This window comes from Carassius gibelio, chromosome B13 (genome assembly GCF_023724105.1).
Source record: "Carassius gibelio isolate Cgi1373 ecotype wild population from Czech Republic chromosome B13, carGib1.2-hapl.c, whole genome shotgun sequence".
In the NCBI taxonomy this organism is placed as follows: domain Eukaryota; kingdom Metazoa; phylum Chordata; class Actinopteri; order Cypriniformes; family Cyprinidae; genus Carassius; species Carassius gibelio.
In genome coordinates, this window is record NC_068408.1 from 30,420,411 (window position 1) to 30,436,255 (window position 15,845).

A 15,845-nucleotide genomic window follows, 5' to 3' on the forward strand; every position below is an offset into this window, starting at 1 on the left:
CTGACCAATCAGACAGCAGCTCTTGTCAGAAGAAGCTTGTCTGGTGCTTTGTCCCTTCCCCAAACCTTGTTATGTCACGTTAAATCATGTCAAGCCAGATCCAACCGAGTTAACTTGAGTGTTTAATTGTGGTTCGAACCTCACTGCATGACTTTGCATTTTGGTCTCCTGTTGCAACAGCTGCCAAAATGTGTACCTGTTCTCTTTTCTCTATCTTGTCCACAGAAAAGTAAGAACTTGTTTTGAAGGAAGGCATTGCTTCCAGGTAACCCTGCTCTTCCTCAACATGTATGTGTTACACCTGTCTGTTTGAGTAGTCGAGAATACATCTGATGTTTCTGTTGAAGGAATAGATCACCCAAAAATCAAAATAGAGATTTTTTTCTTCCATTCAACATAAATGGAGAAGTTAGGCAGTATGTCCAAACTGCTCTTCTCCATAGAGATAAAGTGAATGGGAAGACTGTACTCTACTCTACCGGTCAAACATTTGAGGATTTTTTTATTTTTTACCATCGCAAAAATGAATAACATTTTAAAATATATCAAAATAGTAAATGGCTATTGTAATTTTATTTCGCAATGTTACTGTTCTAACTGTAATTTTGATTAAATAAACCCAGCCTTGGTGAGCATAAAAAACCCATACCAATTCTCACAAACTCCAAAATATGGAAGAGATATGGATATAAATGTGTAACAGATCAATTTTCTGTTTAATATCTGAGAGCAACAGTATAAAATAAAAATAAAAATCAGTGAACAGTTTCCTCATACCAGAAAGTTAGGAATAACATGACAGTGAGTAAATGATAACCATTTTCTTTTTTGGGTGAACCTTCCATATAATGCAACCCCTCCAAAATCCAAGTTGTTTGTTTTGCGTATGCTATCATGTGGTGTCCGTGTTAAAATATCCCTCTTGTACAGAACCAGATTTGTGCAAATGACCAACTGAAAGGAGTAATTTTCTGTTCAGCATGCTTACAGATGTTTGTTCGTTTGTTGTTGTCACTGCGCAATACCATTTCAAATGTTTTGTCTTTCTCTTTGCTCTATTTGTCTTGTGTTTCAGGGAAAATCTCTGATATCGAAGAGGCTGCCTGCTGTCGTCCAATCTTGCTGAGCCTCAAATAATCCACCAAGGATGAGGACGCTGTCATCTTCATCTCTGTCGCCTGATAGGTCCAGATCCCAAATACCCTGGACAACGGACCAAATCACTTGCATGTCCAAGAGACTGATTTTTTACATCAGTTGCTACTTGCTAATTTCAGTCTTTAAGACATGGACTTCTTATATTTGGGAAATGCATCAATGTCTTTCAAACGAGGAAAGTGATCTTCTCTCCTCTTTCTGTCTGTCAGGGCTGTCTCAAACTGTATACTGATCAAATGATGTCAAATCCAGAAAGTTTAAAGTCATAAAATGCACAGTTAAATAGCAGCATAGGTACATTGTGTAAAATCAAGAAGCTTTAGACACAGAGATGATCTCTTCCTACTCACCTTTCATCTCTTTTTGCATTGATTTTATTGCACTATAAAGGATTTAGCACACGTTTGCTTATCGCACACGTGAAGTCGCATGGGATTTATCTTGAAAGCGACTGGTCTTGCATTCTGTCTCGTTGTTTTTTTTTTTTTGTTTTTTTTTACTCCCTCCATTTATTTTTTATATCATGTGTAAACACTTCTACTTGAAAAGGTATTAAAGTCAGTCCATTATCTGCATGTCATGCACTGATTTCTCTTTCGCTGTGCCACCTGTACAACTGTTAATGACTAGTCAGAGCTGTCAGAGCAAAGGAACGCTGGTTTTAGTTTTGCTTCATGCTAATCCCATTGGTACTATAATAAATTATTATTACTTGTATTATTTAAAAATATATTTATTATAATAAATATTATATTAAATAATATAGAACTATTTTTAATTGTCAAAAACATCAAACTGATGGTCCTATACTTTTTAAAATTAAATAAAACTGGAGAATCATTTAAAATTACATTGTACTGTAAATGCTTTCAAGGTTGTTGTTTTTTTATGGGTGAATGGGAGGCGCTAACTTGCATGCAAAGATATATAAACAATCTTTGCATGCAAAGGTTTCTATTGTGTTTGTAACCACTAGGGGGCAATGACTCCATCCACCAGGTCTTCTTCTTTAATAGTCTTTGAGTTACTGTTTGTGTTTATTTGGTCAGTTTGGTGAGAACAGCATTAAATCTTGAGGTCCAGACTGACCCATCCAACACTAACAGTCTTTGATGCTATCAATACAGTGAGGAATTTAACATGATATTTGAATACTTTAGTTACTTTAATTTCAACCAGAATATATGTGTGTCTGACCAGTGTGTAAAATATATTTTGGGGTATTGTATGTTCTCCACACTAGTTATCCAGATATTGTGTGCTTGTGCTTTTCAGAGGAAAAGGAAAGGAAAAAGAGAGGGATGTTATTCTTATTGTGGTCAAACGGAGATGAGTTCAAAACCACACAAACAACAGAATGGGAGAACGAAACAAAAGGAGAACTGTCAGTCCTGTGTAACACCCCAAGCCAAAAGAAGATTTACTGTACAGAAATTTCAACTTAAAATGATAAACTGTACAGTAAAAGATTCATGACTTGAGTGTCTGAAAGCTTTCGTCCTTTTTATGCCACATAACACATCTGCTTTGTTTTGCCTTGATGTGCTGTCAAAACTTGTTTATTAAACATTTTTTATTTGGAAAGACACTCGAGAAAACCCTTCAGGCGGGACCTCAATAAAGCCACAGCGAAGATTTCCAAAAGGTTCCAGAAACCAAGCCCACACTTTTTTTTTACTGAATCAATATAAATCTATGTAAAATGATCATCTGGATCAAACCCATGGGTTTATTGATGTATTTTCTTTATTTACAAAGATGTTGCACTGAAAACTGTGAGTATGTTAAATGCAGCAGTCAAGAGGGACGGAGTTAAACCAGGGATGCAAACTTGAGTGCTTCAGACCAGGGAGCGAGAGAGACAGAGCAACTGAGAAGAGAGAGAGAGACGATATGTTTTGAGGACTGCTTGATTAACAATGGGCTTCTGGGGGAGGTATCAGAGAGTGCAAGGCCAAAAGAGAGGGAGGGAGGGAGAAAGAGAAAGAGAGAGAGAGTGTAGATGAATGTTTTTGTGTAACTTGTGTGCAACTGATGATTCTCCTCCTTCTCTCTTCACACTCACACACTTCTCTTTGGAGAGCCACTGGGATGTGACAGTAAATCAGAGAGAAGATGATTCAAAGACTCACCGGGAAGAGCTCAGTGCAACAGCATGCGAGCTGGATGCCACATAAATGAGTGAAACTGGGGAACTATGAACCATAAAGCGTGACTGCTTCAGTTTGGCCTCTACAGAGCTGGACTCAAACAAGAAAGATTGGTGAAGACGCACACGGGACAATCTTCAGAAGTGCTTCGAGAAAGGTTCTGTACTTCTGATGGATATCCACGCTGCTTTTCTACATTTGGAGCTCTGAAGCTTGGCCGATCTCTGACCTGCTGCTTGACCTTTGACCTCTGAGTAACCTCTTAAGGAATCTGCAATATAACGTGCCATGGGACTCCAGATGTACAGGTACACTCTTAAAGAAGATTATTTATTGCTTGTACTAGTTCTATTTGGAATCTAGTACCCACACTCACACATGAAAAATAAAGGTTCCTATTTTTTTTTTTTTTTTTTTGCAGCAATGTATACATATAAGACTTCTGGGTTTACGAAAGGACCTTTCAGTTAATTTTTTTTTTTTTTAAAGGGCATTTTTTTCTTAGTGTAAAGAACATTTTAATAATTTGAAGAACTGTTTTGTATTATAAGAACATTTTATGGAATGGAAAGGTTCCATTAATGTTTAGGATTCCATAGATGCCAGTGAAGAAGATTTATTTTTAAGATTATAACGATTATTTTATTTTATTTTTTATGCTGGAATGGTTGTTTAGTTTTTCGTAGAACCCATTTTGTTCTTCTAATTAGCACAAGCCAAAGAACCCTGGTGCTTTTTAGACCCATTACCTTCTCAAAAGCATTTACTGAAGTTATTATTTTGTGTTTTTTAAGTAATTCTTCATAATCAAAATGTAATGGAATGAAACCTATTTATCATGAAGAACCGCTATTGAGAGCAGGGATGGAGAGAGTGAGTCTGACAGTGAATGTTTGATGATGGGGACGTGCATGAGAGAACATGTGAGGATGTGTGACAGTATTGGCTTCAGTCCTGCTCATGCGTGCGTGTTTGCGACTGAAATGCATGACTGGCATTATGAAGAAGGACATAGAAAAGGATCAGCCACAACTAAGTTCAAAGTGGTGACTGCCCCTCAGAACACATTAACCCGAGCGGATTTGAGCATGACAGCCTTTGAGTTTCCCAGTGACCTTTTAATTCCCCACCACTCCTTCACAAACCAAAATTATTGAGAATGATGGCAATGTGTGTGCCTATTATTGAGGGCTGGAGTATAGATATAATTATGATTAGGGTTGGGTTTTGGTTAGGGTTAATGTTATGGAAGGTTTATGCTATTATAATAAGATTAGGTTAGGATTCATTTGTTGTAACTGTAATTATACTAAATTAACAGCAGTGGGTGTGAATGGGAAATACTTGAGTGTAAGGTCCACTTGACTGTGTGTTGTGTGTGTATTTGATGGAGCGGAAGTCAGGCTCAAAGCATTATGTGAAGACAGCCGTCAAAGAATTTTGTCACTGATATGGTTGAACTGTTCAACCACACTTCAAACCTCAGCTATGTATTGTAACACAAGTTTGACCCAACAGTCCTAAACCACAGATATTCCATCTACTCTCACTGTTATAAATACTCATATACCACATGGTGACAACACACCATGAAAGTACTTCGTACTGTACCATAGCTGAAATCTAGATTCATCTGGAGTTTGGAAACCTCCTTGGACAATCTTACTTATCCTAAATGCATTCTGGCTCTTTGCTGATGGACACTTCTTTCTTTCTTTCTTTCTTTCTTTCTTTCTTTCTTTCTTTCTTTCTTTCTTTCTTTCTTTTCTTTTCTTTGTTAAAACCAATTAGAAGTAGACATAATATTAAAAGCAACATTTAACAGCTTGTCATGTGATAGAGTTTAATTCCTGCTGCCATTTCTTGGTGTTTACTCAGGAACGCATCTGTCAACTTGTGGGCGAAACCTCTCATAATCATAATCTTTTCAGTGTTGAGAGATATGTGTCTACCGCCAGTTGTTAAAGGTGTCATCTTTACATGATAGCTTTTCTTCTATCAGAAATGTTATGGTGATTAGAATTTTTTTTTTAAGTTTTATTACAATACTTTTTCTATCCTAGCATAACGTGAAGATAAAACTACATTAAGCCAAGTGTAGGTTAATAGCCCCGAAAGTGTGAACAACTAGATGCAATCAAAACATTGCTCCATTTGACCAACCAATAGCAGAATGGTGCATGTTTGAGGAAATTTGTTTGAATGCAGTCATTATTTTTGGAAACACACTTCAGCTCATATGTGTTTGTGTGTAAATGTTGGATAAGTATTCTTTAAAGAGATTGTCTTGTGGCAGAGGGAGTTACATAATTGCTGTGATGATAACTCCTGTCAAATTCATAATTTTGTGGCGCCAGAGTGCAGTGATGTTTGTGTGTTTTAATACTGTATATGTATGGGTGTGAGATAGAGAGAGAGCTTCAGGGTTTGACATGTGGCTTCGTGAGACTGTTGTTTTGGGTTTGTGGAAGTGTGAGGGAAGGCTCGCTGTAGGTTTTGAAAGTGGTAGGTCAAATGCTGGCTTTTGCTCAATGAGAGATGCTCGTGGTTTAGTTGTTTTTTTATTGCTACACTGATTCTCTTACATCAGTCAGTTTGCTTTAACAGTTTTTAGCAGCTGTGCTCTGTGGGAACAGGATTTGAAACAAAACTTCAATGTAAAATATATTTAAAGATATATATGAAATTTATATAAAAGGGTAAAACACAAATCATCCCAGAACTTAGAAAGGAGCTTAAAGGGTTAATTCACCCAAAAATGACAATTAGCCTTTGTTTTACTCACCCTCAAAAGCATCTTGACTTTACCCTTTTAGATGAATCCAATCTGAGTTCTATAAAATATTGTCCAGGCCACTCCAAGCCTTTCAATGGGGGTAAGTGGGTGTTGGGTGTCAACAGTTCAGAAGACGTGAAATAAAGTGTGTGTATCTGTTATAAAACATGTCTCACACAGCTCTGGGAGGTGAATAAAGGCCTCCTGTAACGAAGCCATTTGTTTTTGAAAGATAAATATCCATATTGCAAACGTTATAAACACTTATCATCTCTCTTCCACTGACTGTGGTGCACTGAAGATGTTCAGGAGAATGACGTAGGACGTATGTGTCGTGCACGTGCCTCTGAGAAATGCAGGAGAACAATGTTTCTTTACTCCTCTCGGCTTATATCGAATCCTCCAACATTTTTCTCTACTAATCCATGTTTTGTGCTTCTAATTCATGAATGGCATTGTGTTCTGTTTAGTCTCCACGTTTGACACTAATCACGTAACGCCAACGTACAATTATGCATATGACAGATGGCGGAAGTGATAGAAAGGTGTTATGTTTGAAATATGGATTTTTATCTTACATAAATGCATGTATTTGCTACAGGAGCCATTTATTCACCCCCTGGAGCCATTTAAGGGATGCTTTGTTACAGATGCATGCACTTTATTTCAAGTCTTCTGAACTGTTGACAAACACCCGCTTACCCACCGAAAGTCTTGTAAGGGCCAGGACAAATTTTTTATATAGCTCCGATTGGATTATTCTGAAAGAAGAAAGTCACATACACCAAGGATGCTTTAACACAGGCTAATTTTCATTTTTGAGTGAACTGACCCTTTGAGAAGGTCCCAAGTTCAATCTGAGCCAGGAGGCCGTTCTGTGTGGAGTTTGCATGTTCTCCCCGGTTCAGCTCTCTTGTGACTCTACAGAGGATTTGGGGAATGGACATATGAACGGTTAGGCCATCTTCTGTTACAGAATACTGTAAAAAGCTATTATAGCACAGTATTGTTTATTATTTTTTTTCTTGGACCCTTTACTATTAATTAGTTTTCTCTGTGCTTATTGATGTGACTGACTCTTAAGTCTATAGTTCATCTGCTAAAATATCAAATTTGATAAACGACTGAGATGAATGGTAAAATTGTACTATAAGATGTAAACCATAAACACTTGAATAAAAAGTACAATATATTCATGTTAGTTGATGTTTTTGGTATGATGAATCAACAAGTTAAAGTATTTATTTATATTACATATAAATAAACAAGAGCTACAAGCACAATTCTGCTACATCACTGTGAAGTCACAGTATACAGTTCAAATAATAAACACTAGTATAAAAGCGGCAGTGAAAGTGCAGTAACTGCAGTCAAGTTTATGCTGTGAATACACGCTATTTCTAACAGTGTGTATGATCTGTCTTTGACTTTCTCACATACACAGACTGATGGGGGAGAGATAGAAGTTTTGTGTTTATTTTCTTGCATATGTTCCAACTAGACACTGTCATTATCTCCAAACCACAATTTTTCTCAGGGGAGATTTGTAGCCCCTCTGCCTCGCTCTCTCTCTCTCTCTGTGTGTGTGTGTGTGTGTGTGTGTGTGTGTGTGTGTGATTCACTTTCACATCCATGAAATGTGTTTCAGGTATAGACAAGTGAGCTTGGTGGTGTGTTTGTGTAGGTATGTCACAGAGTTATCTGAGTCACTGTCATATCCTGGCATTCACTGTTTCTTCACACATAATCTTGAGCTACCAGTAAACCAAGCCTTAGTCAGCCTGTGGTCATCTAAATGAGAGAAACCCAAAACTGCTAAACTTTCCACATCCTAATCTAATAATGTTCACATGGTGCTCTCCCCACTGTTTACTTGTCCCCTGCATATCTCACCACCGGCATAAGCAAAGCCCTCATTATTTAACCCTGGCTCACCAGAGACATAAAGGCCACTTCCTCATAACCTCATGGCTTCAGTTTGCGTTGCCTTTTGATGGGCGGCCCTGTTTATTTGCATGAGCATTCTGGGACTGGTGTTAAAGTAAACAGCATTAATGGCTGCCGGCGACACTGACGGAGGGAGATACGGATGATTAATCCATTCCCTTCTGCCACCGTGTGAGTCACAGTTAGCTGTAGCCTCAGAAGTAGCCGATTCTCCACAATATCCCAGATTCATAGAGTTTAAAGGGACAGTTAACCTCTATATGTAAATAATTAGTTAATTTTTTTATTTTATTTTTTTACTCATCTCTGTGGGGTTTCAAAAAATAATTGAAGAATCTGAAGACTGTACTGGTCGCACTTTTCCATTCAGTTTGCACAAGGAATCTGGGTTGAAGCTTTGAAGCTTCAAAAAGAAGCAAAAACACCCTAAAGTATCATAAAATGGTTCTGTATGAGTTGTATTTGATGTCTTCTGAAGCCATACAATAGCTTAATGTGAGAAATGGATTTATTTTGAAAAAAAAAAATAAAAAAAATAAATCTAACTCCAGTGAGCTGCAATAATAATATTATTATCAGTTTCGTTTGTGTATGAATCATTCAGATGGGTTTTGCAAACCATATCAATGATTTACTAAAAAGATTTGATTCAGGAACAATTTGTTCCTGAATCAAAACTCTTGAACTCTTATGGATATACAATGATTTTCAGTGAAAAGCACCTTAAAAATCTGATTCTTACACAAAGCCATCTCCGTGGCTTCAGGAGAGTTTGAATGTGAGCTTTGAATAATTTTTCAAGCTTAAAAGCTTTAGTCCAGAAAGTCATACCGATTTGGAATGACGTGAAAGTGAGTAAATTATAAATATAAATTTTTGGATAAACTATTCCTAAAATAATAATAAATGTTTAAACATAAACCTTACTGATCAGGATTTTTATATGTGTTCATGTGGTTACTACATTTTAGTGAAAGTTTAATGTTTGTTGACTTGAATGTTGCTCAACTTTTCTTTTTTTGTTATGTGAAAAATATTTTAATAGTTCTTTGTGTAACTTTCTGGTGTTGTTTAGCTCCAGGCTTTCTGTGAGCTCATCTGGTTGGTCTGTCATGAAAAACATCCATATCCTTTAAAAATGCCGCAGGGACTTCTACTTCTAACAATTCTATTAAAAGTCTATGTCTTTTAAATACATGAAATACAACTGTGCCTTATTCCCAGTCTACCTAGCAAGATGAAAGAGGCTGTTGGCCATGAGAGGAGAGAGAACATGAATGAAACAGACAATGCCAGTGGTTGTAGAAAATCAGAAATGTCAAAGGTTATCTAAAGCAAAACTGACAGAGGGCGCCATGATAAACAAGATTGAGAGTTCAGACCAAAGACAGGGTTTAACCTTATCAGCATTACATAAGAACTTCTGCCTTTTAGGAAAAGACAAACTGCTGTAAAACTGCAGTCGCTGCTCTATTCAACCTCAAATTCCACATGTTATTACCATGGTTGTATAGATAGGCCTATGTCATGTTAAACTGGGTTATAGGTACCTAAAACCACTTAATAATAATTTGCTGTACTTTGGAATAACTTGTAGTATCTGATACCATCACGTTTTGCAAGAGTATTACAAGTCATGAGTACAAGACTGTTTGTTTCCATGTTTTACAAATGACCATCTGTAAACAGTGCTTTGGGGGAATTTTATGCCTTTAATAGGATAGGACAGTAAGAGAAATGAAAGAGAAAGTAGGGGACGAGACTTAGAAACGTCCACGAGCCAGGACTCAAACTCGGGATGCCCAATACCCAATGGCAATACATGTCTTCACGCTGCTTATCAGTGCTTATCAGTGCTTATCAGTGCCACAGAGGTGATTCCAGTCCAATTAATCTTATGAGTGGGCTCATTTAAGTGAATAAAAAACATACAGTGTGAACAGTGTACTATGACTCCAAAAAGAGTGAACAAATCTTATGCTCGTTTCATTTTAGTTTTTTAGGTTTTTTTTTATAGTAAGAAAATATGTAGCTACTAGTTTTTCATCTGTTTCATGTGGCAAGTGAATGAAAATCATTCAAATTAATCAGTCTTGCCTGATTTCTTTTTGTCTGAATAAATGCTGGTTTAGTGAATAAAATGCAAAGTTTACAAATTGGACATAGTTCGGTATGATGACAAACTATTCACTTGACAATGTATAGATTCAAATCCCTAACGGAAGTATTAAAGTTTCTCCCTATTTTGAATCTTTTCTCAGGATGTTCTGGAAGCTGGCATTACCTGCCATTTTGGCATGGACCCTTTTTGTATCCACAGAATCCAAGAGGCCACGCCCCCCAGGTTCTATCCCCTCCCCTTACAAGCTCAAAGGGAATGATTTATCATCACCAACCCACACACTAGCATCATTGCCCCAGCATACATCTGCACGACGACAGAAAGGCAAACACGACATGTTGTCGTCAAGTCGCGAGGCCCTAGTGGTCACCGAGAGGAAGTACCTGAAGAGCGACTGGTGCAAAACACAGCCATTACGTCAAACGGTGAGTCTGGAGGGCTGCCTGAGTCGAACAGTCATCAACAGGTTCTGCTACGGCCAGTGTAACTCCTTCTACATCCCACGCCACCTGACATCTCAAACTTCACATCGAAGTCGAAAAACATCCTCCATGCCAGACCACAACACTTCATTCCAGTCTTGTGCGTTCTGCCGGCCAAGCCGGATAACCACGGTCACTGTACGGCTTCACTGTCCTGGGCTACAGCCACCGTACCGGCAACGAAAAGTGCAGCGGATCAAGCAGTGCAAATGTGTGTCTGTTAACGTCAATGCTGCGTACTGAGAAGGAACATATATGAAACAATGCTTTATAGTGTTCCTTTTGGGAAAACTGGGGCCACCCAACAATTAATGTGTGAAATGTGCCAAAGACAACAGCTAATCAGAAGACTGACCACCTTCATTATGTCTGGACTGTACCAAGTTTGCTAACCAGGAATGCTTAATAGCTGCCGAGCAGCGATGGAACACATAGCTGGATTTTTCTTCTTTTTTTTTTTTTTTGGACAAATATAATTAAGCTGAGAGTTCAATTGCATACAAGACTGAAACCGTAAATAACATATATGTGATTTAAGTGAACAGTGTTTGACCTTTGACCTCTTGAAAGCTTTTCTTTAACAAAACATGGAGCGTCTGTATTTCAGCGATCTCCTGCTTTACCTCAGCAATGCTATTAGAGTGCAACAGTCAGGGTTCCAGAAGTCTTGTAGCTTTGCCTTTTTCAAATGTTTTTTGATTATTTGTCTGTGTGTAATGTCATGATTCAATTCTTAGCTGGTTTAAGTCTTTAACAAAAATGTAAAAATACAAAAATGTTTTCCCTGTATGAAAAATGAATGTAAGAAATACTTTCGGAACCAAGGCTGCTGAAATATTGGGAGGACACTGTTGCACTCTATTAGTCTTGATACTTGGAAGCGGTCTGACCACCATCTATCCTCACCATCTTGTATTACCTACCCAGCTTTTGTAAATATCAGTGCAAAAATGAAGGACAGAAGAAGACATGAAAGGATGCTGGGTGACTGTGGACCTTATCGACAGGAAATTATAGGAAGAAGAAGAAGAGGGGGGTGCTATATTTTGACTAAGGAAAGGCTGTCAGTTGGGGATAAACTATATTTTGACTTTGATCAAGCCCATAAAGAGTTTGGGCTTTACTGTTGATGATAAGACACAATGTGCACAACTGAGATTCTTAATGGTTTAAATCTTTACCTTAAAGGGTTAGCTCACCCAAAAACTGTAATTCGTCCATCTTCTACTCACCCTTGAAGCACCCTAGGTGTATGTGGCTTTCTTCTTTCAGAATAATCCAGTCGGAATTATATTAAAAACTGTCCTTACTCTTCCAAGCCTTTCAGTGGGGGTGAGCGGGTGTTTGTTCTCAACAGTTGAAATAAAGTGCATGCATCTATAATAAAACGTCCCTCACATGGCTCCGGCAGGTGAATAAAGGTCCCCTGTAGCGAATCCATGCGTTTTTATAAGATAAATATTCAGATTTCAAACGTAATAAACACTTTTTCTCTCACTTCTGCTGACTGTTGGGAACCGGAAGATGTGCCGGTGGAAGATGGAAGACGTATGTGTCGCTGGCGCCTCTGGGAAATGTAGGAGCAAAGGAAACAAAGTGTCCTTACTATAGCAAAGGAAAACCAGTCTCCTCTTGGCTTATTTCAAAATTCTCCAACCTTTTTCCTTTTCAAATCCTTGTTTTGTTCTTTTTAATTTGTGACTAGCATTTAGTTTTGTTCTCTCTCCACGCTCGTCACTAACCACGCAGCACTGACGAACTACAATATCCAGCTGCACATCTTCCGGTTCCCCACAGTCAGCAGAAGTGAGAAAAAAAGTCTTCTGAACTGTTGACAACAAACACCCGCTTAACCCCACTGAAAGGCTTGGAAGAGCAAGGACTTTTTAATATTTTTTATAGAATTTCGATTGGATTCTTCTGAAAGAGGAACGTCACATACACCTAGGATGCTTCGAGGGTGAGAAGATGGACGAATTTTCATTCTTGGGTGAACTAACCCTTTAAAGTCTAACAGAGAAGTTTTCATTGATGACAATATTTAACAAAATAGCAAAAACTGTGTAGATAAAGGAAATTATATGACAAAGCAACCATAGAAAATTTATGAATATAAAATATATAATAAACATGTCTTCTAAAAATAAATCTATTATTTCACATTACAATGTGATTTTTGTAATGATTTTTTTTCTCTATGCACTTTTGTGTTTATAATTGTTTTCTACAATTTCTCCAAAAGGAAATTACTTAAAATTCATACAGCATCTGCTTCAGTTCATTAATGCAACACACCGAGAAATAGCACAGCAATGATCATGCAAGAAATACAGAGCTGTCAGCTTCTTTAATTGAAAATAAATTTAGGTCAATTAAAGGTTATTGGACACAGTGAACTACTGACAACTGTGCACACAAAATAAAAATGGTATAAGTCATTATATTTGCATATTTTTGTCAACAACCTTTCACTAAACACCTGACAGTTCAGTTGGAACAAAGAAACTCACAGGCTGAGGTATATAAACACCTGTAGAGGATAATATGATTGCAGATTATTATACAGTTTACACTTGAAGAATAAGATGGCTGTGGCTCTTCATATATGAATCACCGAAACACATTCTATGACTTTACACGTCACAGAGTCAAACATATTCAGAGATTGTCATTTCTTTATGTATTAAGTTATTCAATTTTCTTAAATGTCATTGCCAGGTCTGCCTCAACAAACATTAATTAGAGGCAGATTTCTAGATTTCAACCTGCTTGAAATCCAGTATTTATCTGCTCTTGTTCATTAAATATTTTACTTCCAAAGAGTTGTATTTTACGATAATTAACACACAGGTTACAATATATCTTTTTTGACATAAAATATTAAATTAAATGTGACAAGACCGATGAGATCTGACAGGGCTCTTTGGAATGGTGGGGTTTAAAGAGATAGGAAGTACAAGAGAGTGTTTTAGGCAGAGAGTGAACATAGCGATGTACAGAATGGGAAAAAATAATCATATTATTTTTTTCAAAATGTGTTCTAGCAGCCCCCAAAAATAAAATTATTAACTTGTAAGTTATCATAATACGGGCACTTTAAGCTTTGTCTGCATATGAAACTTAAAAATTCTGACCTCATTCACATTCATGATGCAAACTTCCTCATGGCTATTATTCTTATATCGAAGTAACTGTTAGAAAAATAAAGAAACAGTGAGTTCTGTGGGATTCGGTACGCAGAAATTCACATCTTCTGTCCCAGCTTCTGTAGCCTTCTCTTGTGCTCGACTAAAAGACAGACCTAAAAATATTAAAATTAAATTAATTACAGTGACTGGGCTAGATGACGCTCAAGTCAAGGGATTTTAGAGCTACTTTACAACTTTACAGAAATAAAGGTGACTTTACTTGATGTGAAGACAATCAGACAAGCAAAGCAGCAATAAAGGCATGTAATTCCTCACTGCTCCTTGGAGTAGGCATTTATTCTCTCTCTTCCACAGCTCCATAAAATCTGACGAAAAAAAAATGTGTGCAACACTGTGAAGAATGTGTCTGGTGAAAAATCCTTCTCTTCTGCCTAAGGCTTGACCGCTAAAAACATGCTCAGCTCCAGAAAACATTCAAAGAAAAGCATGACACTTTGAAAAAAATATTACAAAATAAGATTAGAAAGTTTACTCTGGGGAATTGTGAAATTGATCAGCTTACTTCAAGCATGTGAAATGTGAAATTTTAGCTTATAAAAATAATGCTCTTACATAAATGTAATTTCTTATCGCCCACAGCAATCTTTCAGTATGCTTAAGCCTAGTACTTGGAAGAAACTGCAACATTCAGACAATAAGCACAAAGAGCTTTCAAATTAATTGATGTTTAATATTTGTTATTTTTTCCACTCCAAGAGCCAAGGTTTTAAAAACTGGCCCCTTTTAAAGGAGACAATCTAACTGTCAAGTCAATCTCAGTTAATTGGACTATAAGTACCACAATTAAAGGAAAAGCAGAGGTAAAGAAAGAGAGAGATAGAGAGGCTAATACTAATACACAAACATAGACACACGCACTCAGATATGACACAGTTAAAGTGAACAAGAGATTTGGTACGATTAACTCCCCGTGTCAGCTAGCTGGTTTTCCTGGAGCTACATCTCTGCTTTGGCTGTGGGAATTAAAATAGGGCATTTTAAATGTGACACTGACTTGTTTTGCTCGTCACTGAATGACACGGGTTATCATGAAGAGGTTATCAGAGATTTGCTCCAGTTTTGAACAAACGGACTCCCATTTCAGTCAAAGTGAGAGGTGTGAGATTGTACATGTCTGTATAAGTCTTTGAAGGTTATATGGTCATCATGACAAACATAAACCTACGAAAATCTGATTACACGTAAGCCAGTTGTAATTCGCTGACATAAAATATGAAGGAGCAAATCATTGTATTTGCAAATAGTCTCAGCATGAACATTTGATGAGGCACCGTTTGACTCCAATTGGAGAACCAGGACTCTGAAGTCATTACTGCCGTAATATCAATGTCACTTCATTTATTCCTGCATGGAGAATCTCCTGTGATCCACTAATAAATTGAATGACGAGCCCAGTGTTCGTACACATTTTCATACCTCTCACCACTACAATTCAGTGCAACCAGAGAAGCCCCAAAACACAGATTACATCAGTTCACACCTCATGGCCCCAACATGAGATCTACAACTCATTACACCGATTCATAATGTTGCTCAATGTATTTGCGCTTAGAAAAAAAGCACTGAAATGTTTGGTAGTGGTGTAGCAGTGAGGCAATGGTGTACGGTATTATTAATGTTCATACTTAAGGTTAGATTTTTTTTAATGAACATGAAATGTTGACAAATTGACTTGAGGAAAGACATGAAAATTATATTGCAAAGGTGACTGAACTTGTGATTTTTGTCTGGAAGAACACAGGAAGTGAGAACATGAGCCATATCTAGGACCAGAATTTCATAGAGAGTTGGAGCAGAATGCAATGAACCAGAATACCCTAGCAATCCCATGCAGTAGTAACTCCCTGGAAACCATCCACACCACCAAGAAAGTCCTAACAACTACCTATCAACCATTCCACAACCATCTAACAACCACACAGAAAAACGTGTATTTTATTTAGTATTTTTGTACTAAAATGGCTCATCTGCTATGCTGTAATTGTGTCTGTATTGTACCGT

General features: G+C 37.3%; 1 protein-coding gene across 1 annotated transcript; it reads left to right on the forward strand.

The window, feature by feature from the left end:
• Window positions 1-27: 27 nt before the first annotated feature.
• LOC127969797 (gremlin-2) lies at window positions 28-14,095 on the forward strand. Its single transcript, XM_052571898.1, has 3 exons — window positions 28-265; window positions 1,076-3,616; window positions 10,293-14,095. Exons 2-3 carry the CDS (start codon window positions 3,597-3,599, stop codon window positions 10,876-10,878), a joined length of 606 nt encoding a protein of 201 aa, XP_052427858.1. The 5' UTR covers window positions 28-265; window positions 1,076-3,596; the 3' UTR covers window positions 10,879-14,095.
• Window positions 14,096-15,845: the final 1,750 nt, after the last annotated feature.